This window comes from Nelumbo nucifera, chromosome 8, assembly GCF_055504915.1.
Source record: "Nelumbo nucifera cultivar China Antique chromosome 8, China Antique-T2T, whole genome shotgun sequence".
Classification (NCBI taxonomy): domain Eukaryota; kingdom Viridiplantae; phylum Streptophyta; class Magnoliopsida; order Proteales; family Nelumbonaceae; genus Nelumbo; species Nelumbo nucifera.
Window position 1 is genome coordinate 14,267,910 of NC_142656.1, and position 24,266 is coordinate 14,292,175.

Genomic DNA, 24,266 nt, shown 5'->3' on the forward strand with positions numbered 1-24,266 from the left:
GTAGGGTGTTCATTATACGGTTCAACCCGCCAAATCGATCGAATCAAATCATAATTTGCTGTTGGGTTAAACGGTTGATTCGATTTTCTGAATTTTAGTCTCAGTTTGGAAGGAGTACAAATGCAAATACGTGGAGTGTAAAACCTTATATACTGTATTATTTTATATGTATTTGCAGTGTATACTCTTTCCAAATTGAGCCTTAGAAACCAAATTGGCATACTAATTATATGGTGACTAATTGAGTAGTCACTTGTTGGTATGTTAGTTGGCTCGTTTCAATATTGGCACATAATTAATTTCTGCAACCATCAATGTAGCCTGTTGGCTACTAATTAGGAGTGTATGGCACCAAATACAAAAAAAAGATTTTATGGTGACTAAAAAACAATATTACTAATTATTATTTATATAAACATATATGTTATTTGGGCTTTATAATTGGATTAAACCCAATAAAATGGTGCAAATCATAGGTCCCGTTTGATGCGTTTTTTTGCGTAGGCTGTTGGCTTTTTAGAAATTTGGCAGTCCGTGTGTCTCTTTTCCCGTTTGGTTGAAAAAATATTTAGCCACTGAAAACCATAACCTTAAAAAAAACGTAGGAAGCCAATTTCGGGCTATTTTTGGAAAGCTCCAAATGGGGTTTTTTGTCTTTTTTTTTTCAATTCACCTTCGAGCGAAAAGACGTGTAAACAAACACGTCTTAACCAAACAGCTTTCAAGCTGCTAAGATCTTGATGCAAAAACTTACATTGTCTATCAAAACTTTCAGAAGATCTTTCAAAAAATCTATCAAATGGCCCCATATTAAAAACCCCACCATACCATAATAAAACAGTTTGATTTGGTTAAAAAAAATCTCAAACCATATTCTACCAATTTGAGTTGAGATGTACTCTTAACCGCACCAAACTGAACATGAACACCCCTCCTATTCAACAAAAGTCTTATAATCTCATCGATCAGGTCTGAAATCTCTATGTAGATAATGCTCTACTTTATCAAATCTCAATGGAGTCCTCCATCGTCTAGGTAGCAATATTGGGGGTTAGGGAATTCGGGTTGAGCTTCGTTCCAGAAACACCGAATCCGCCGCGGGATGCTTCCATGTCATGTGCGAATTGTGATTCCAGGTTGACCCGCCCCATCACTCAGAAGACGACCTATACCAGACATGATTAGTTTTCGAACCAACTTATGTCCATACCGGACCATTACGACCCATGGATGATGGATCTGAATGTATAAGGTTTCCATCTGTATAATGGTTAACGTGATAACTTAGCCATCTATGCGGGTTAATCTGACTGAGCCACCATCCAAATAGCTCTAATACATAGAAACCTACAAAATTTTAGACCATGATTTGTCTAGAACTCAAATTATTAAGTTGCTTTCTCTCTCTTGAGAAATTCTGAAAGTTAGAGAATGGGTACAAAAGTCCTACTGCAAGAGAGCTTGTAAAAGTTGCAACAAAGTTAGAGATGGCCCATTCCTCCTCCCACAATACATAATCTATTCTGATGACACAAATGAGCTTTGAAAATTAGCACTTATTGTGAATGTCGCACTACTTAATGCAATCTTGTTATCTCAAAGAGAAGAAACAGTTCCAGGACCTTTAAATGCTTCTCAGCATGATATAAAGAGCTTCTGAAGTACATAATGACACTTTGTACTCTTAGCTTTCTTTCTAATAATCCTATTTGAATGCTCAACCCCATCCATCAATTCTTCTTGACCAACCCTGCCTCAGACTATCAAACCAGAGTGCAGCTGCATTTCCCTCCAGGCTCCAACAAAGACAGTGCCAGACCAAAACACCTTAAATTACAAGGAGACCTAAAGCAAACTGACAATTTTTATCCATCCACCATTCATCTTCCCTATTTTCTGTAGATCAAGTTCTCACAGTTCATGAATTCCAAATTTCCAAATAGAAATGATTCTTTACAGTTTTAGTAACATATCCATTGATGGGACTGGGAAGGCCTCTTAATGTTGCAGTTGTCACAGGATTTCCAGTAACAGTATTTAACCACCCGTGCAACACCTTCATTTCAAATACCCACCTGACTCCATTCATGTTTCAGTATTTTATGTACCTACATGAGTGAAAAAAAAAAGTGTCATCAACAATGCAAGATAAAGATCTCACGAAGGATCAACAAAGTTTAAAAACTGAAAACAGGTACAAGAATTACTTTTATAAAACTAGCTAAAAGGCATGTGCTTCACACGTGAAGGCAAGGTATGTAAATTATTGATTGAGGTTTTATCGGAGTACTTGAACTTTCTTAAGTATTGAATTGTAAATCTGGAACACAGGGACAACAATTCCTCCACAAGGTGCAGAAGTGAGCAATGTTTACAAAGTTAATGGTTTGTGATATATACATTCTTTTTAATGGATTGAAACAGATCTGTTAGCCATGACAGTATCGTCTGCAAGTAAATCACAAAGAATATCAAGTAAATCCTGCATTAAATTAAACAAGATCCGCATCATGAGAGCAAACAGAAGCACCTTGATGCCCATGGGATTTAACATTCTTCTCAGAGCCAAATGTTGGAAGGTCAGCAGAATTCAGAGTGAAACCTGTTATCCTTTTTTTTTTTTATAAGCAAAAACCCACTATCCTTGCATGATGAAATTCCCTGCATGTGTAAGAATTAATAACCAGAGAGGTCAAGCAATCAGGAAATACAATAAAGAACTAGTCAATAAGAAAAAAAGAATGAGAGAACAAAGTATATACACCTAGTCTAAAACATTCCATGAGCACATGACAGAAATTCTTCCTAAGGAAATTGTTTTTTTTTTCTTAAATTAATAATCAGTTAGCTCCATTTCTTCAACACATCTAAGGGTCTGTTTGTTTTTTTTTTATCAATAACTGTGAATTGAATTAAGATTATGAAAAACTACAAAGCAAGGGAGCTAAACAATCTTAACTCCCGAGTACAACCAGTGAACACCAAAAGTAAAGCAATTACAACACAGCCAAAAAATAGAGTTTCTGTTCACCCCTTACCTAGCTAGACCATCTGCCAATGAGTTTGCACTTCTCTTTACCCATGTGCATTGAATTTCAATGTCCTTAGTCAGCCACTTAAATTTTCTCTTTTCATTGCTGTAATTCCAGAGCCTAGAGTTATCCTCTTTTAGCCAGTTCACCACAACTTCAGAATCTCCTTCTATGATCAACTTATTAATATGCATGTCCTTGACCCTTTGTACCCCTTCAAGAGCTGCTAGTATCTCAGCCCTCAAGGAATCTCCCACCCCTATTGGTCCATAAAACATAGCTAACAGATTCCCTTGTTCATTTCTTATTGCTCCCCCTATTCCGGATGGCCCTGGATTACCCATACTGCTGCCATCAAAATTCAGTTTAGTAAAACTGTGAGGTGGAGGAATCCAGCAAGAGCTTGAGGCCTTCTTAGCTGAAGCTAATTCTGCAATCTCCTTCCAGTTTCTTAGCAACTCATCAACTGAGAATTCTACAAACAGGGCCAAAGTTTTCAACCAATGTATCACCCTAATATGGATGACCTCCAAAATTACTTCCAAGCTTCTCTCCTTTTCTGAAAAGATCCATGAATTTCTCTCCTCCCAAACAGTCCAACAAACTGTAGCCCTAATACATCTCCACATAATCTTGGCTCTTTTTATTGGCCAATTCAGCATGGAAGTGAAAAAGCTTTTCGTTTGATCCGTGATCGGAATGGGAATGGGAATCCCTTGGAATCAGAATCGGAATGGTCTATTCCCCCTACCTGCTTGGTTCAGACAGGAATCGGAAGCGGATTCCGATTGATGCTGTTTGGTTCATTAAGGGACTGGAATCGGAATCAACCATGATTTCCAATTTTGCCCCTAAAAAAACATATAAATAAATAAATAATCTATAAAAATTCCAAGTTCAATACAATCCAATTAACATGTAAAGAGATAGATAGGGCTATCAATTAAACCAGGTTTGGTCCAATCCAATGCAACTTGTGTCTATTTATAAATGGACGGGATCCAACCCAATCCAAATCTAAGTACAAACCAATCCATTCAAATTTAAATGGATCAGATTGGATCCAACTATCCAATCCAAACACTCCCGAACGACAAGTACGAAACCATTGAGTCGTGCAGAAACATCAGAAACAAACGAGAACAAGCAAGTGATCAAAGAAATGCAGGACGAATCAAACCAGAAATGGGCGGCGGAGCAGGAAGACCCTTGCGGAACACAGACGAGAAGAATAACTGCGCACTTTTTGTGATAATCCTCGAAGTTGGATCAACAAGCTTCGACAACCACCCTCTTCTCCCCGCGGTCTATGGGGTTCCGGACAGCGCTCACTGGCCTATCATAAGGCATCGATGCAACTCTCCAAAACGACTTCTTCTGGAATTTCCCACCTGCTCCTTCGTACCCTCCTGCCGCTGTTGCCATGAAAGCTCAATTCCAAGCTCGACTAGAGACACAGAAACAGAAGCAACGCCCACCTATAATAGGGTTTTTACTTTTTCATTTCCCAGAAGAAGAGGAGAGAGAGAGATCCATGGTCACTTACCTGGCCGGAGTAGTCCAGGTTGGATCTTCATTGTTCAGCTGCCGAACTGTTGAAGAGTTTGAAGGAGGGAGTGACGAGAGATGAGAAAGAGGGTTGGAAACTTGGCATCAGGGGTTTGAGGGTTTTTTTTTTGTCATTTTCATTTTTCTTGTTTTAATCGGCTGGAATGGGAATCCGATTCCGAGGGGGTGGGCCGGGAATGGTCATTCCGCCCGGAGTGGGAATCCGATTCCAATTACACTCAACCAAACGGCTGGAATCTTGAGTGTTTAATCTGTTATGCTCCTTGATGTGTTGAATATTTGACAAAAGCACTTGCATTGGGCCGGGTTGAGCCAAGTTACGATTTAATGGAAAACTCTCATCTCATTCATCAAGCTATGAGAACACCTCCAACAGATTTGTAAAATGTATACGCATGGTGGAATCGCTATTTCAACCCTACCTTAATTGTAGCAAGCAATTAAAGGCTCTTTCACGTGGTGAACGTATGACAGGAGGTGATATGGATCATGTTGTTTTCTTCCCTTTTACATGAAACAAAATGAAAAGAGTACAGTGCCACCATGTATAGAGACACAGAGTGCCAAGAATAAACTTACGAACGGTCAAAGAGATTTGCCTGGAAAACTTCTGAAGCATAGGGAAGCAAAATGAGAAGAGTAGATCAACAAACATTAGGGATCCATCCCATGTATACGGAGTGCGAAGAATAAACTAACAGTCAAAGAGCCTACAAAACTTGTGAAGCACAGGAAAGCAAAGTGAGAAGAATAGACCAGCAAACATAAGGGATGGACCCCCATGTACACACAGAGTGCTAAGATAAACTTATAAACAATCAAAGAGATCTACTTACAGTAGTACCATACCTATGGGTGGCAAATGGGTGGGTTGGGTTGGGTCACCGGGTGTGGGTTGAATACCAAACCACCCATGTTGACCCACTAAAACATTTGCTAGTTGCTAGTTGCTAGCCATATTTTTTGATATTTGTGGGTTGACCCACTCTGACCCTGACCCACCCACATGACCCACTAATCCAAATTGGACATTTTTCATTTACTTTTTCTCTACATAAAACAGAAACTTATATTTCAATTTTCAACTAAAAAACATAAAATGATTAAAAAAGTTAAAAAATATCTTCAAATAAAAAATATAAAATGCATAGAAAACAAAATGGTAACTTGGTAAAAATATATTTCATGTATAACATCAGAAATTGCAGAAAAACATAGAACATAATAAAAGATTTAAATGAAAGTATACATTTGGGATAGAAAATAGAAATCAGAAAAACACATGAAATTAGAAAAAAACACTGAAAATGCAAAAAATACAAAAATTAGAGAAAGAGACAAAAAATTGAAAATATATAGAAATTGTAGAAAATAACAACAGAAATTATAAGAACAATAAAGGTTATAAAAAGCACATAATTTGCAAATAAAAAACAAAAAAGATACATGGTAGAGCATTGTTCATCAGTCGTTTTTACTGGGACAGTGCACCGTCCCTGATCTCAAGACTAAAACAGAAGCTTAGCAGTGGTGTCAGCCTCCTTCTCTCTCTCTCTCTCTCCTCTTCTTCTTTATTTCCTTCTCCTCTTCCCTTCCTCCCTGCCCTGTCTCTCTCTCTCTCTCTCTCTCTCCCCCCTTCTTCTCTCACATGTTCGTAGTTGTAGATGCTGCCAGCCCATTCACTTTTGACTATTCAATTACACAAGAGAGTTGATCAATATGGTATGTGTTAGAGTTAGCCGAATAAGGGTAGATTAGTCAACTCACCTTGGTTAAGTTATGAGCTTATGTGGCAGTCTTATTAGAGGTTCTCTGTCCCATACTTAAGTAGGGGCAGTTTAGTCCTTGTACATTTTAATTAGAGCCTAATCACTATTAAGAGGTCGACTGATAGGGTTTAGCTATCAGGTTCGACAGTTCTTTCATCTTCTTCTTCTTCTCCTTCTCTTTCTTCTTCTCCTTATTGGTTCGGACTACTGTAGCAACAGTAGAAACATGGTATCAGAGCAAGGTTCGTGACCTGTTTCAGTTCGTGACAACTTCAGTTCGTGCTTCAGTTCTCTCCTTTTCTTCTCTAGGCTGTCAATGGAGAAAAGTGGTTTGTCCCAGGCCTGAAACATCTCAGCTCTTCTTTTTTTTCTGGTGCGCAGAACCTCCTTTCCTAAGAAAACAACTTCAGCAGTAAATGGTTGGCTGAAGCTCTCAAACGAAGGTTGGTTATCTCTTCTCTTTGTGTTGTTGGTATTTCTGGGTTGAAAATCTTCAAGAACTTGAGAGAACTGATTAGAACCTAGAGAACTAGGTTGGTTGTTGCCCTAGTTCTTGGAAAAATTCCAAGAACAGGCTGTGTTTACAGTGACCAAATGGTGTAAGGGCTGCTGCTAGTGGCCGAATGGTGTAGGGGCTACTGTAGGTGGCCGAATGGTGCAAGGTGTAATGCAATGGTACTAGTTGAGTTCTTGTTGGTCTTGTGGTGCCCTCTTAAAAGCGTTAAAGCAGGTCTGTATTGTGTGTGACAGCTATGGCTGTGTGGTGGTGCTTGTGATGCACAAACTCTGTAAGAGAGCTTGCATGTGGTTAGTAAGTGCTGAATTAATGTCGGTGTAGTCTGTGTTTTTTTGTGAAATCAGTAGTGGTGTGGATAAGAACAAAGGCGTGTGTATCTATCATTGTGTTTAGGGACTGCTGTAGGTTCTGGAACATCAAACTCTTGACAGCAGCACTTAGTTGGTGATTGGGAAGTCAGATTAGAGGCAGCATTGAAAGAGTATCATGGCAGCAATGGGAGATGGCTGTAGTGATCAGAAACCTAGTGTGGTGGTTTCCTCTGACTATCTAGGTGTACAGATGACCTCAATTAAACTGAATGGTGAGAACTATGTTCCATGGGCCAAGTCGGTGGAAGTTTTTCTCAAGGCAAAGAGAAAAGTGAAGCATGTGAAAGAAGATAAACCACCGACTGACTCTCCAGGGTTTGATGATTGGGAACAGGAGGATGCTCAAATCATGACATGGCTATGGAACAGTATGGAACCCAAAATAAGTGCCAACTTCATGTTCTTAGATACAACTAAGGACATATGGGAACATGCCAAGAAGCTGTATTCTGGGCAAGATAATACTACGAGGGTATATCAGCTCTATCAGGAATACTTTGGTCTGCAACAAGGAAATAAAACCCTAGAAGAGTACTATGCCAGTATGAAGAACCTCAGAAATGAACTCAATGTCTATCATCAACTCAAGATGTTAAGGTTCAACAACAACAGAGGGAACAACTAGATGTCACAAGGTTCTTAGTGGGGTTGAAATCAGAGTATGAACCAGTTAGGGCCCAAATATTGGGGGGCTCTACCCTTCCTACACTTGAGGAAGTGTTTGCTCAGCTTCGTAGGATTTCTTTGGAACAGACAGAGAATCTCACACAGTCTGATAGATTAGCTTTTGTGATAGCCAGAGGAGGTGGATGTGGTACGAAAGGGGGAAGACATGCCTCCCGAGGAGGTCGTTGTGGTTCCATATTTGGCCGTGGTGGTGGTCGTGACTCAGGGGGAGGCCGTGGCAAAGAAAAAGGCAGCTCTACAAGGAAGTGTACCCACTGTGGCAGGGAAGGACATTCGGTAAATTTCTGTTATGATCTCCATGGCCGCCCTCCCTCTAAATTGGCCAATCATGCTGTTGCTGGTGGGGTTGATGTCAGTGATAATCAACAGGCAGACCTAACTCCTTCCACATCTACATCTGTTTCCGGAAGGGAGATGGTGAGTGTACCGCGTGATGAGTATGAGTGGTTCCTTCAGTCCACTTCACAGCACACTACTGCTACTCTTGCCCACTCAGGTATAGCTTGCCTGTCATCTAAAACCTCTCATTGGATTATTGACTCTGGAGCCTCTGATCACATGACCAGGACTCCAGGTGTGTTCTCTTCTCTCTCTGAAACTTCCACATCTCAAACTGTTACCCTTGCCAATGGTTCCTCCTCTCCCATCTGTGGTGTTGGCAATGTTGACATGGCTTCTCTTTCTTTATCATCTGTTCTATATGTCCCTAAGTTTCCATTCAATCTTATGACTGTTAGTAAATTAACTAAGACTCTTAACTATTCTGTTACTTTTTTCCCTTCCTCTTGTGTTTTTCAAGATCTCAGGACGGGGAAGAAGATTGGTGGGGGGCATGAAGCTGGTGGATTGCATTATCTTGACAGTGGTGGATCGTCAGTTGCACTTCAGACTTCACTCACTCCTCTACAGTGGCATTGTTGACTGGGACATCCTTCTCTCAAGGCACTCAAGATACTAGTTCCGTCTTTGAGTCATTTGTCAGTGTTACAGTGTGAGTTGTGTCAGTTTGGGAAACATCATCGTGTTTCCTTCAGTCCTAGAGTTGAAAGCCGTATGTTGAGTCCTTTTGCTTTGGTTCATTCAGATGTTTGGGGCCCGATCAAAATAGAGTCTTATAATGGTTACAAGTATTTTGTCACTTTTATTGATGATTGTTCAAGAATGACATGGATTTATTTAATGAAAGAAAGGAGTGAATTATTTTCCATTTTTCAAAAATTCCATGCTGAAATATGTACACAATTTGGTGTTCCAATCAAAGTTCTTCGTTCAGATAATGGTCGTGAATATTTTCTTACTTCCTTTCAACAGTATTTAGAACAACATGGCATCATTCATCAAACTTCATGTGCATCCACTCCTCAACAAAATGGGGTGGCTGAACGGAAGAACCGTCATCTCCTTGAAACGGCTCGGTCTATTCTTCATCATATGAGTGTTCCTAAATGGTTTTGGAGTGATGTTGTACTTACTGCGTGTTTCCTCATTAATCGGATGCCCTCCTTTATTCTTCATGGTCAGTCTCCCTTCTCTATCTTGTTCCCCACCTTGTCTCCCTTTCCATTAACACCTCGTATCTTTGGCTGTGTGTGCTTTGTTCACAATCTGAGTCCTGGAATAGACAAGTTGGATGCACGCTCCATTAAGTGCGTCTTTCTTGGCTACTCTCGTACTCAAAAAGGGTACAAGTGTTACAATCCCATTACTCGGAAGTGCTATGTCTATCCTGATGTCACCTTTTTTGAGTATGTTCCCTTCTTCTCAGGAACTGAAGCATCTTCGTCTCCACCTTTACTTCCTCTTCCTCTTCCGGTCAGTGATCCCGTTCCGGGTGTTCCTGTTGGAATTGACTAGTCACCTCATCCAGTGCAGATCCCTACTGAACGACCACCAATTCGGCAAGTGTATACATCGAACGACACCGGCCCCTCCTCCAGCTTCTACCTTGTCCGCGGATCCTGTCGTTGCTCCTGTTGCTGAACCCTCAGAACTTGATCTACCCATTGCCTTACGGAAAGGTAAACATAGTTCTACTCTCCATCTCATTTCCAATTTTGTTTTAGTATCTCGCCTTTCCGCCTCACATCGCCAGTTTGTTTCACTATTGTCATCTATTTTCATACCTAACAATGTCCAAGAGGCTCTTAGTTCACCTGGGTGGAGGCAGGCAATGAAGGAGGAACTCTCTACTCTTCAACATACTCACATGTGAGAGCTCACTACTCTTCCTCCTGGTAAGCATGTTGTGGGTTGTAAATGGGTGTATACTGTTAAATACTTGCCAGATGGTAGTGTGAAGCGTCTGAAAGCCAGACTTGTTGCTAAAGGTTATTCACAGTTGTATGGAGTGGACTATATGAAGACCTTCTCTCCAGTGGCTAAGATTAGCTCTATCCGTGTGTTAATTTCCCTAGCAGTTATGTATGATTGGCCCCTATTTCAACTTGACATAAAAAATGCCTTCCTTCATGGTGACCTTATAGAGGAGGTATATATGGAGCAACCACCTGGGTTTGTTGCTCAGGGGGAGGCTGGTAAGGTGTACAGACTGAAAAAGGCAATTTATGGGTTGAAACAATCACCTCGTGCTTGGTTCGGGAAGTTTAGTGAAGTGGTGAAGAATTTTGGAATGAAACAATGCTAGGTTGATCACTCAGTGTTCAGCTATGACTCAGAAGCTGAAAAGATTTTATTAGTGGTCTATGTGGATGATATTGTCATAACTGGCAGTGACAAATTGGGGATCGACAAACTGAAGGTCTTTCTGCAAAATCATTTCCAAACAAAAGACCTTGGGACATTGAAGTATTTCTTGGGTATAGAAGTTGCTAGATCAAGACAAGGTGTAAACCTGTGCCAAAGAAAATATGTTCTCGATCTATTGGATGAAACAAGACTGCTAGGTGCAAAACCGGCTAAGACTCCTATGGAACCAAATGTTAAGTTGAGCAGTGATACAGGGGAAATATTTGATGATCCTGGAAGGTATAGACGACTAGTGGGGAAGCTGAACTATTTGACTATCACGAGACTAGACATCTCCTTTGCAGTCAGTGTGGTGAGCCAATTTATGCAGAACCCTCGTATATCTCACTGGGATGCAGTTCTTAGAATTGTAAGATATCTGAAGGGAGATCCGGGCCGTGGGCTATTGTATAAACCAGGAGGAAAACTTGAAGTAGTTGGGTACACGGATGCAGATTGGGCGGGCTCTGTGTCTGATAGAAGATCTACTACAGGTTACTACACATTTCTTGGAGAAAATCTTGTAACGTGGAAGAGTAAAAAGCAGACGATTGTGGCTAGAAGTAGTGCTGAAGCTGAGTACAGGGCCATGGCACACACTACATGTGAATTAGTGTGGTTGAGGAATCTCCTACAAGAAATCGGGTTCCACATGGATAAACCTATGAAGTTGTACTGTGACAATCAAGCTGCGCTCCATATCTCATCCAACCCTGTTTTTCATGAGAGAACAAAGCACATAGAGATTGATTGCCACTTTGTGAGTGAGAAGGTTCTTACTGGAGAGATAAGCACAGAACATGTAGGTTCAGGTGATTAGTGGGCAGATTTGTTTACAAAAGCCTTAAGCTCAGGGAGAGTGAACTATATATGTAACAAGCTGGGATTATATGACATATATTCTCCAGTTTGAGGGGGAGTGTTAGAGTTAGCCGAATAAGGGTAGATTAGTCAACTCACCTTGGTTAAGTTATGAGCTTATGTGGCAATCTTATTAGAGGTTCTCTGTCCCATACTTAAGTAGGGGCAGTTTAGTCCTTGTACATTTTAATTAGAGCCTAATCACTATTAAGAGGTCGATTGATAGGGTTTAGCTATCAGGTTCGACAGTTCTTTCATTTTCTTCTTCTTCTTCTCCTTCTCTTTCTTCTTCTCCTTACTGGTTCGGACTACTGTAGCAACAGTAGAAACAGTATGTCAGATTGTCGGTGCCTTGGTCAGCAAATAGAGACTCATGGGTGAGGTAAAAAAAGGGCAACCCGGTGCACAAGGCTCCCACCAATGCAGGACCTAGGGAGGAATAGATGTACGCAGCCTTACCCCTGCACATACAGAGAGGTTGTTTACAAGATTTGAACTATGGTCACCCAGATGCATGGGTGAGGTATGTAATATAAAATTTACATATATTAGGATTGTTTACAAAAGTGTGGTTTTTTAATATGTGTTATACAAAAAATATATATACAATTAGGTTATTTAAAGTTGTCCATGTCCATATTCTTGTACTTTCACGACTGTTTCTTTGTTTTTGGAGTCCTATCAGAATTCAACACCTCAAGAATATGAATACCCATAGAAACTGCTCATTTCAATGGCTGGGGTAGGTTTCAGATGTCCTGCCACTGCTAAGGAGAGCCCTGAAATGGTAAAAAATCCCCACTCCATAGCCCTCCAGAATTTTTTAGAAAAAGGAAAAAAGACTGTACTGAAACGTTAGATTGGGATCAAATATACGTGCTGTCCTTCACCCCTGGCTCTTAAAATTCTCTTCCTCAAAATAAATGTTTAACAACTATAGTTCCCATATTAGTTCCTTGTTATTTGGGGTCAAATGGAATTTGGGTTTGATTGAATATGCCAAGAAGAAGCAACCAAACAAGCTTATTCACCTTATTAAGACGAAAATGTTGTGTTGAAGTTCGGCCTGCCCTAGCTATTTGTCCATTAGCAGTCAAGTAAAGCAAGCAAGCAAGAAGGAAGAAAGAGAGAAAAGGTCTGGTTTGAATTAGGGAAGAATTCAACCCTACTTTCGGCCAAGCCTGTTATTATATTATTAATGTGATAGGAAAAGACATCAGTGTCCTTATTTAAGTAAGAGGCACTCGAACTAACATAATAGAACAACTCAACAATCTCAACAGGTACAAAGACCGAAATACCCCTTCACTAACACTCCCCCTCAAGCTGGTGAGTATATATCATATAATCCCAGCTTGTTACATATGTAGTCCACTCTCCCCTGACTCAAACCTTTTGTAAACAAGTCTGCCCACTAGTTTCCCGTATTAACATATGCAGTCTCTATCACTCCATTCAACACCTTCTCTCTCACAAAATGACAGTCAACCTCAATGTGCTTGGTTCTTGCATGAAACACCGGATTAGAAGAGATTGAACTGCAACCTGATTGTCACAATAGAGCTTCATTGGAGTACTAATGTCATACCCTATCTCCTGTAGAAGGTTCCTTAGCCAGACTAATTCACAAGCAGTATGTGCCATAGCCCTATATTCTGCTTTTGCACTGCTTCTTGCCACAACTGTTTGCTTCTTACTTTTCCACGTCACCAGGTTACCCCCCAGAAAAGTGCAATAGCCTGTGGTAGACCGCCTATCAAACATAGAACCGACCCAGTCAACATCGGTTTCTGCCACTTTTGTATAGCAAACCACGGCCAGAAGCTCCTTTCAAGTACCTCAAATTCCTTAGCACTGCATTCCAATGAGGGACCAAAGGTTTCTATATGAACTGACTCACCACACTAACCGCAAATGAAATATCTGGTCGAGTAATGGTTAGATAGTTTAGTTTGCCTACAAGTCGTCGGTATCTGCAAGGGTTTTCAAATACTTCACCCATATCACTGCTCAGCCTCGTATTTGTTTCCATAGGTGTCTCAGTTGGTTTCATACCTAAGAAACCTGTTTCTTCCAGCAAATCAAGCACATATTTCCTCTGACACAGATTAATACCATGCTTAGATCTTGCTACCTCTATGCCCAAGAAGTACTTCAATTTGCCAAGGTCCTTTGTTTGAAAGTGTTCCTGTAGAAAGGCCTTCAACCTGTCAATGCCCATTTTATCATTCCCAGTAGCAACGATATCATCTACATACACCACCAGTAGTATTTTTCCTGCCGGAGAGTAATGACTGAAGACAGAATGATCAATTTGGCACTGTTTCGTACCAAACTTCTTGACCACCTCACTGAACCTACCAAACCATGCTCGGGGGGACTGTTTAAGTCCATATATAGCCTTCTTAAGTCTGTATACCTTACCATCCTCCCCCTGGGCAACAAACCCTGGTGGTTGCTCCATGTAGACCTCCTCGAGCAAATCACCATGCAAAAATGCATTTTTGATATCCAGCTGATATAGGGGCCAATCATACATAGCTACAAGAGAGATGATAACGCGAACTGACCCTATCTTAGCAACCGGGGAGAAGGTCTCTGTGTAGTCAATACCATAGGTTTGGGAGTACCCTTTTGCTACCAATCGCGCCTTTAGGCGCTCAACATGACCATCAGGCAAGTACTTAACGGTATAAACCCACTTACAACCGACAGGCTGTTTCCTAGGAGGAAGAGTGGTGAGGTCCCAAGTGTGATTATGATGGAGAGCAGAGAGCTTGTCTTCCATAGCACGGCACCACTCTGGAGAAGTAAGGGCTTCCTGGACATCCTTAGGGACAACTACCGAGGATAACAAAGAGATGAACTTGTGATGGGAGGTGGAAAGGTGAGTAAGTGAAACATAATTGGAAACATGATGAAGGGTACAAGTGCGTTTACCTTTCCATAAGGCAATAGGAAGATCAAAGTCGGAGGCTGGTGGTGGGTCTGGAGCTGGATCTGTCGACGGTGATGAAGCCGGAGGAGTCGCAGCCGGTACACGTGGGCGATGTGTATACACGTGACGGATAGGTGGACGGTGGCACCGGAGGCAAGGACGTAGGCACAGCTGGAACAAGAGGAAGAGGATCAGCCACAGGAAGAGGAAGAGGAGGAGGTGATGTGGAGGAAGAAGCATCACCGGACCCCACGAAGAGCGCAGTAGAATCAAAGAAGGTAACATCAGCACATACCAAAGAACGACGAGAACTGGGATGGTAACACTTGTACCCTTTCTGAGTCCGGGAATAGCTAAGGAATATGCACTTAAGGGATCGTGCATCTAACTTGTCGTTCCTGGGACCCAGATTATGGACGAAGCAGACACACCCAAATACCCGAGGAAAAAGCGGAAACGGAGACATGGTGGGAAACAAGACATTAAATGGAGAACGACCATCAAGGATAGACGTGGGCATCTGATTAATTAAGAAACAAGAGGTGAGCATCGCATCACTCCAAAAGGGTTTGGGAACATTCATGTGGTGCATAAGGGAGCGTGCCGTTTCTAAAAGATGTCGGTTCTTTCTCTCAGCCACCCCATTTTGTTGTGGGGTGTAAGTACATGAAGTTTGGTGTATAATGCCATGTTGGTCCAAGTATTCTTGAAAATATGAAGACAAATATTCACGACCATGTTGGTCCAAGTATTCTTGATTGCGAATCTTAGCATAAAATTTCTGGAAGATGGTAAATAATTCACTTCTTTGCTTCATTAAATAGAGCCACGTCATCCTTGAAAAGTCATCAACAAAAACAACAAAATATCTGTATCCATTATATGACATCACTTTATAAGGACTCCAAACATCTGAGTGAATTAAAGAAAAAGGACTCAATGCACGATTATCAACCCTAGAGCTAAAGGGAACACGATGGTGTTTCCTAAATTGACACGACTCACAATCTAGAACAGAAAGTTGACTCAACGAAGGGACCAAAGACTTTAACACTTTCAGCGAAGGATGACCAAATCTACAATGCCACTGAAGAGGAGAGATAGATGACTGAAGAGCTGTTGACATTCTTCCACCACCATCAAGATAATACAGTCCACCGGCTTCATGCCCTCCACCAATCTTCATCCCCGTCTTGAAATCCTAAAAAACACACATAGAGGGGTAAAATGTAATGGAGCAATTAAGTGACTTGGTCAGCTTACTAACAGACATAAGATTAAATAGAAGCTTAGGTACATACAAAACTGAGAATAGGGATACAGGGTCCAGGTCAACATTACCAACACCACAAATAGATGACGTGGAGCCATTAGCAAGTGTAACAGATTGTGATGTTGAGCAATGAGTGAGAGAAGAAAAAACACCTAGAGTTCCAGTCATGTGATCGGAGGCTCTAGAGTCAATAATCCAGGGGTTGGGTGCGGATGCCAAACAAGCCATACCTGAGTGTGCAAAAGTAGCTATGTTCTACTACGACGTGGATTGAACAAACCTTTCATACTCATCACGAGGAACACTCACCAACTCCTTGCTTGGACCATCTGAAGAGGTAGGAGGCATTTGATCAGCTGAACGGTTCTCCTGTCTAAAACTGGAACTGGTGTCACTAGTCATGGCATGATTGGCCCAGGTCGAGGGTGGACCATGCAAGTCATAGCAGCAATTAATAGTATGTCCATCCAAACCACAATGAGTACACCTCCGTGGACCCAAGCCACGTCCTCTACCACGAGCTCCCCTTGAATCTCTGCCTCTAGTACGACCACCACCACGGGTATGTGTAGATCCACCACTACCACTCCGGCCATATATTGGGCCACTACTGCCACCACGGCCAGACTGGGCTCCTCGAGCCCCACTTCTAACACCTCGACCTCTCGATACTGCAAATGCTGATCTATCTGAGACATTAGGGTTTTCCATAGATCCAATGGAAGTCCTTCGAAGTCGAGCAAACACCTCATCTAAAGATAGAAGGGCTGATCCCCGTAGTATTTGGGCTCGTACTGGTTCATACTCGGATTTCAGCCCCACTAGAAACCGAGTCACATCAATTTTCTCCCTCTGTTGTTGAATCTTGACATCAGGAGTGAGAGGGTGATAGACATTCAACTCATTACGGATGTTTCTCATACTGGCATAGTACTCCTCAAGACTCTGATTGCCCTGTTGCAGATTGAAGTATTCCTGATACAGTTGATATACTCTGGTTGTATTGTCCTGACCAGAATACAATTTCTTAGCATGATCCCACACCTCTTTGGCCGTGTCAAGAAACATGAAGTTCACACTAATTCTGGGTTCCATACTGTTCCATAACCACGTGATGATCTGTGCACCTTCTTGTTCCCAGCCTTCGTACTCATGAGAATCAGTGGGGGGTTTCTCCTCTCTTATGTGCTTCACCTTCTTCTTTGTCTTCAGAAAAACTTCTACAGACTTAGCCCAAGGGACATAATTCTCTCCATTCAGTTTAATAGAGGTCATTTGGACATTCAGGTAGTCAGTAGATATCATCACATTAGGTTTACTATCACTATTATCTCCCATTGCTGAATTCTTTTATCACCGAATTCTGCACATAGACACTTCACTGAATTCTGCACACTGATTTCAGCAATAATAAGTGCTGAAAGTTGCACTTGTAACACCACAAATCCTACTCTACAGCTACCTGAAGTTTCACCACTATGTGAACACCACTTCCCTTCGAATGACACACAAACCAGCATAAACCCTAGCACACTACAATCTGAAACCCCTCCATACGATCTGTACCAGACCTCTTATGTGCTTCATAACAGAAATTATGCATAAAAGAAACTCCTTACCTCATCGCCTGAAGGACAACCACACGAAGAAAGAAAACACCCACTGCACCACACGTACCAGCCCTACATTGATTAGGGGAGGGCTTAGAAAACACAACAACCGACCACACACGACACAACCGAAGGCATAGACACCTCCAAGGGAAGAGGGCGATCACTCCTTTTCAGCCCTTTTCCCAATCTCCAATCGACAGCTGAGAAATCAAAGAAAAAAAAAGCCTAGGTCGAATGCATAGAAGACAAAATTCTAGGCAAGTCTGATTTGTTTAATTTGGCTCTGATACCATGTTGAAGTTCGGCCTGCCCTAGAAGTCTGTTTGTCCGTTAGCAATCAAGTAAAGCAAGCAAGCAAGAAGAAGGAAGAAAGAGAGAAAAGGTCTGGTTCGAATTAGGGAAGAATTCAACCCTACTTTCGGCCAGGCCTGTTATTATATTATTAATGTGATAGGAAAAGACATCAGTGCCCTTTTTTAAGTAAGAGGCACTCGAACTAACATAATAGAACAACTCAGCAATCTCAACAGGTACAAAGACCGAAATACCCCTTCACTAACATGTTGTATTACAATGGGTTGGCTAATTAATTTGCCTCAAGTCAATTTATATGGCACTAAGTTTGTAGGTAAGATTGAACCACCTTAGTTTTGTTGGTAAAAACCATACCTGTACAGATTGTCACTGATACTATCTTTAGCTTCTATGTCATTTGATGGGGTTTTTGACTTCTAAATGATACTATCTTTAGCTTTCTACTTCTATACAATTGTTGTTTTCATTGCTACTAAAGTTTAGAAAGACCAAATTGAAAAGCCAATGTTGTTGAGATATACTCACAACACTAAGTCAATCCATTATACATGCCCTTATCTTCCGCAAATGGAGTTCCCTTCTTCGAATTGAAAAAGTGATATGTAGCCTGAAAAACAGTATACTCTTCAAATGAGAAAGCAACAATTATATAGTTGGACATAAGGTCCATAAAAAATTAATACAGATATAGGTTCTTTAATTACAGATTTCTGTTTCAAAAGCATAGCTAAGGATTTCTGTTTCAAAAGCATAGCTAAGGATTTCTGTTTCAAAAGCATAGCTAAGGATTTCTGTTTCATAAAGTCTTTCTATATCTTTACTGTGTATGGTTAAGCAATGTGACAAGCCTGAGAACACAAGTTCGAATCTCATGGCAGCCGCTTAGTGCAAAAAATGTTAAAGGTTGAGTTCTTGTTGACAGATCAAGGACAGAATTAGAGATTACAGGATTTGCAAATGGGGAACTAATAATTCTTTTAGTCTACATGCTTATAAGTAAATTATCACTCCATTTTTCTGTGAATTGTCTCTCTCTTTTTGAGTTCTATCAGTGTTGAACCCCTCAAGAATATGAATACCCATGGAAACATCTCATCTTAGTGGCTAGGGTGGGTTTCAGACATCTTGCCATGGCTAAGGAGAGTCCTGGAATGGTAAAAGATCCCCACTCTGTAGCTCTCCAATTTTTTTAGAATAAAGGGAAAAAACTGTACTGAAATGGAGCGGACTTGATTGACCATATTTATAACCATCTCAGGTTTTATTTCCATTTGTTTTTTCTTTTATTTCATTTCATCGTTCTCTATACCAAAAGCAAAGAGCCTGAATCCTGCTTTGTTTTCCTTTTCTTTACTTTAGGTTTGCTTTCTCTGTTGTTGTCCTGAAAGTTCTAGTGGTGGGGTTGCATGCTTTCTCTCATCAACTGGGAAGTGCATGGCAATTTCATTTCCCCCAACAAAGCTTAAACCCCAAGAGGTCATGATATAAATCTTCATGGGTAATGACCTCCTAGAAAACCTATAATTTGAAATTTGAAACTATGTACAGAAATATGCTAAGCTGAAAATCTTGTTATGATATGCAGTTCTGTCTGACTAGAGTTATATATTGTAAATGGGTCTAAAGGCTTGTGTTTGGATGGACCTCTAGTTCTGATAAAAATATGCCCTGATGATTTCAGTGTATGACCCTATACACTACATGTGTACCATTTTCTTGTGAAATCTTAGAAGATTTTGATTAACTTGTTCCCTGTCTTTGTTCTATTTTCAGTTATGTCAGCTTTGAGCTCATCTTCCAGAGTTATGTTATTTCTTTGGCTTATCATAAGAGTAAAGCCTTGACTGTCGATCCACTAAAGTAAAGGATTTTAGTTTAAAGCATTTGAAGATTATATTGATGAGACCATCTTTGAAAGTGTGTTCTTTAGGTGTTGCAACCCATAAAATAATTCAAAAAACAAATGAAATTGCAGTGCAAACAGACCAAGCCAACTATTATTGAAATGTTTAGGTAATTGTAGTCAAATTTAGCAAGTTTTGTTTTTAATTTATCAGAAAAAAAAGGCTATAACAGGTTTCTGGAGTCTATTCAGAGCTTCAGAGCTTCAATGAATAGTTACTTCAGTGCTTAATGGACTCAAGTGTGGCTCTATCGAAGGAACACAGTTGATGAATATCATTTCTGTGCATCTTTGACCAATTTGCAAAGTTCAGTTCATGGATATTTTTCAACCCGTGAAGCATTAGATCCAGCTAGAAATGTGGCAAAGATGGATTCTCTTATGGTCTCCTACAAATTGCTTAAGCTTCACTCATATAGCCACATTTAATTAGTGTATTGGTGAGCTTGAAACCATCAAAAGCTGTGTATTTTTGGATCATTACAATCCCTAGACGGTATACAAATTATATTAAAACCTGGTTTTAATATTGAATTTTGAATTTAGTCAAAATCCAAAACCCTTAATAACTTTGAGCACCCTTAAACCCTAACCCTGGATTTCAAATGAGATGATCTGCCCAACTTGGGAACCCTTTCAATTAACAAGTGTTCATTATCAAAAAAAAAGAAGGTTAAGCAAATAAATTCTCAAATCAATGAATAATACAATTGAAGCATACCATTGAAATCTGAGAAATTAGGCTTTCAAAAAATCTAATAAATTCCTTTTAGTCCAGATAACACAATAAATGATGTAAACATACTCCAGAAACCCTCTTTTGCTCTTCTCCATCATTAATTACCAGTAAGAAACAATGCAAACACTTGCCTTACAAACTATCGTGCTGTGTGGTGTCTGACACCACTTGAACAAAGATTTGCAGGGGCAAATTCTCTAAAGGAAGAAACAAAAACACTATGAGTCAGCACAGGAGAAATTAAAAATTCATAATTCATAAGGGTAAATTTGGAAAAAGAAAATATGATCATGGATGAAAGACCTGAATTACCAATCACATCAGGCTTTTCTATAAATTAGATGGTTACTAGGCAGCTCATTCTATAAAAGTGAAGTGAATATACAAGTATTTCGTTCAGTCTGAGAGCATCCAACAAAGGTACTTTAGTAAGCATTGAATCCAGCTCTTTACCAGGTAGAGTATCTGCATTTTTACAACAAAGTAATTAATGAGTACTGAATTATCTATGAGTTCCAATAAGAGTTGATTCCATCTCTCAATGGAAAAGGCAATCATGCTTGCACAAACATTGTAAGCTAATGTATTTCTTGTACTGCCATATGAGAGACTAGGATTAGAAATCATCACTAGCATACAGTACACTCAAATAGAAATATCAGTAACGCATTAACTTTACATTACCTTGGAAATAAAACCATTTTGGTCTCCACCTCATTTAAAAACAAAAAAAATTGATTTCTTCATGGAAATCAGTAGTTAAAGCCAACTGCACACCTAGGAAGTTGGCTTACTTCCTCACTGCACCAACATCACTCTCCCTACACAAACACCAGTTATCTTAATTACCAATCAATGCAACTAGTCACTATGCATATTCAATAATATAGAGAAAGAGCAAAACCAATAATAACTTTCCCCTACCTTGACTCGTTTCCATAGTGTTATGGAAATTGACACAGAATCCAACTGAAAAAGCACATAGTCTTCCCCAGCCCCCACCCCACCCAAGCTTATGCCTGGACCAAGACATCACAAAACCAAAGATTATTAATCTACCAACTGTAGCTTATCCCATTTTTAATAAAAACCAGTTAGGTCGGCTGAAGAATTCAGAAGGCCCAGAATATGATATTTGATACCATCCTCATTCTCCTTAAATTGCTGAAATTTCTACATGAGTCATTTCTTTCCTATTATATTCCTGCTTATCATAACTCCACTCCTCAACCAAGGCAAATAAAATTTGAGAAGCCTCAGAAGTTATTCCACTAGGGAGGTATTGATCTAACATCAATGAGTACTTGAGAGCAACCTGAAGCTCCTGTTGACTCAGATTACAAGAGAAGAAGTTCCTCCACTCCTGTGATCTTCCCCCAATACAAACACCATGTAGTAGGGCTGCAAAAGTAACATCCAAAGGATATCCTTTTTTCATCATTTTATCTCTCAATTCCACGGCAACTGTGATCATTCTATGTTGACAAAGGCAAATAAGAATAGCATTGTAAGCTGCAGTATAGTTATTCCATCTGTCTGATATCATCTTTTGGAACAAATCCAAGACCAGAGACTTTCCATGCTCTTCAGGTCCATTTCCTGTAGTGGAAACAGCATCATCATCAATATTATTTGTGAGTCCATTTATCAAATAATGGTATGTCACATCATTGGGTCTACACTTATTAGTCAACATTTCTTCAAAAAACAACACAGCCTTTGCAATTTTACCTTCCCTGCAGAAGCCCCTAATAAGAATACTGTAAGTGACAACGTTAGGGACCAAACCAAGAGACTGCATTTCTCTAAATAGCTCTACAGCTCTGTGAGAATCTCCCTTCAGGAAAAATCCATTAATCAAAGAAGAATATGTAACTACATTGGGCTTGCACTTTCCTTTTGTCATATTGTGGAACATTTTAAGTGCCTTACCCATGTCATGCTGCTTTACATACCCATCTATAATTGTGGAGAAGGTGAACTCATCTGGAAGGATGCACTTTTTGACCATTCTATTAACACATGAGATTGCGTCTCCCATCATTCCAAATTTACTGTAGCCCTTAATCATGGCATTATACCCAACTATACCAGGATCTATACCCCTTTCTACCATAAAATTGAAAAGCTTTTTTGCCTCATCTAAATCACCATCTCTGATGAACCCATCAACTAGTGTAGCATAGACATATGCATCAGGTAAAATGTTTTGGGTAAGCATCTCTTCAAGCAGCTCCTTTGCAGCAGATAACATCCCTTTCTTGCAAAGCCCACTCATCAGAACATTGTAAACACCTGCATCAGGATATACTTTCTGTTCTATCATTTTATCACGGATAGTTAATGCAACATTAACTTCACCAGCAAGCACAAGCCCATGTATGAGAGCTCCATAAGTTACTAAGTCTGGTTTATTTCCCCATTGCATCATTTCAATGAGCAAATTTGAGGCCCTGACAACCTCCCCCTGCTTGCAATACCCATGTACTAGAGGAGTATAGCTGAACTTATTTGGCATCAGTCCCCTCTTCACTGCCTGCGCTAGAAGATCATGAGCCTCCTGAACTCTCCCTTCCTTGCATAAGGAAGAAATCATTGAATTGTATGTTGTAATATCAGGCTCACAACCACTACTGATCATCTGCCTGAAAGTCTCTAATGCATTTGAAATGGAACCATGCTTACATTGAGCATCAATTATATTATTGTAGATTTTCACGTTAACACATAAACCTCTTGTCTTCATTTCTGATATAAGCCGATCAATTGCTTTGAAATTCCCTTTTCTACAGAACCCGTTAATTATAGCTCCGTATGATACTACTGTAGGCAAAAATCCTTTCATTTTCAATTCTCGGAAAATCCTGTTAGCCTGTTGAATATCACCTCTTTTACAGTATCCATCAATGAGTGTGTTGTAGAAGACAATGCTAGGAATGCAACCCTCTCCCCACCTGTCCTCAATCAACTTTCTACCTTCCTCAACCTTCCCCTCTTTACATAAATCTTTCACCAATATACAAGTGCTGTAATTATCTGCACAAGTAATCTCACCATTGTCTCTGTGAAGCATTTCATCATATATCCGACGAGCAACATCACTTCGACGATGTTTCACAAGCGCATCGAGCAATGAATTACAAGCATAAACACTCGGAAAAGAGCACTGCTTTTCAACTACAACTGAGTAAAATTCAACAGCTTTATCAACAAAACCAGAATCCGAATAAGCTTTAATCAGAATATTGAGAGCTTCAAGAGTAGGCAATTTTTCTTCATTCATCATATTTTCCAACACGGTTTCGATTTCCGAAAACATTTTCGACTGAGCTAGAAGCTTCAGAAGAGAAGAGTAAGCACGAGGATCCGGAGAACACCATGGTCGCCGAGAAACCCAATCGAAGAACTTCAGACCCAATTCAGCATCTCGAAGTCGATCGAGAACTACGGGAGCTGCATCCGAGACCAGGATATCCTCTTCAGAGAACCGGGTTTCTAGACTTTCCTCATAGTGCTCATGGGTTCTAAGGATCTCGGAGACGTCATTAACGAGACTGTTGAGTTGGCTTTGAGACGGGAAGTCCACAGGAAGTCGTGATTTTGGCTTTTGTGGGGGTTTGAAACGAGAGAGAATGGTTTTCGACATGAGAGAAGCAGAGAGAGGAGACACACTGACCTCTTCTGTAAATCCGACTTGCTTCAAATAACTCTTCCATTATTTCTCATTGAAGAGGGAATCGTCGAACCGCCAAAAGTTCGGCGAAAACCGGAAAGGCGACTCCTTGTCCTTCGGTTCCTAGTTCCCACAGACACTTATACCTTCCTTCAATGTCTGTGTTTCCCTTGGGTTGAAATTGCTCATACTTAATGATTTAGTGCTAATGATGACACAATTATAAATTGTTACCGGCCTTTTTTACTGGTCAATGAAGTT

At 40.3% G+C, this 24,266-nt stretch overlaps 1 protein-coding gene across 5 annotated transcripts; it reads right to left on the reverse strand.

Annotated features, from left to right (window-relative positions):
- Positions 1–1,618: 1,618 nt before the first annotated feature.
- Positions 1,619–24,167, reverse strand: LOC104592410 (Pentatricopeptide repeat (PPR) superfamily protein). 5 transcript variants are annotated; one of them, XM_088892748.1, is made up of 8 exons: positions 22,064–24,167; positions 21,257–21,931; positions 21,017–21,153; positions 20,636–20,797; positions 20,464–20,529; positions 18,216–18,297; positions 2,531–2,661; positions 1,619–2,108 (listed from the first exon to the last, which is right to left on the reverse strand). In XM_088892748.1, exons 1-2 carry the CDS (start codon positions 23,976–23,978, stop codon positions 21,489–21,491), a joined length of 2,358 nt encoding a protein of 785 aa, XP_088748874.1. In that variant the 5' UTR covers positions 23,979–24,167; the 3' UTR covers positions 1,619–2,108; positions 2,531–2,661; positions 18,216–18,297; positions 20,464–20,529; positions 20,636–20,797; positions 21,017–21,153; positions 21,257–21,488. The 5 variants fall into 5 exon arrangements, with proteins under 5 accessions (XP_088748874.1, XP_088748873.1, XP_088748872.1 ...); XM_088892747.1 differs by having other exon boundaries at positions 20,718–20,797; positions 21,257–24,167; XM_088892746.1 differs by having other exon boundaries at positions 20,645–20,797; positions 21,257–24,167.
- Positions 24,168–24,266: the final 99 nt, after the last annotated feature.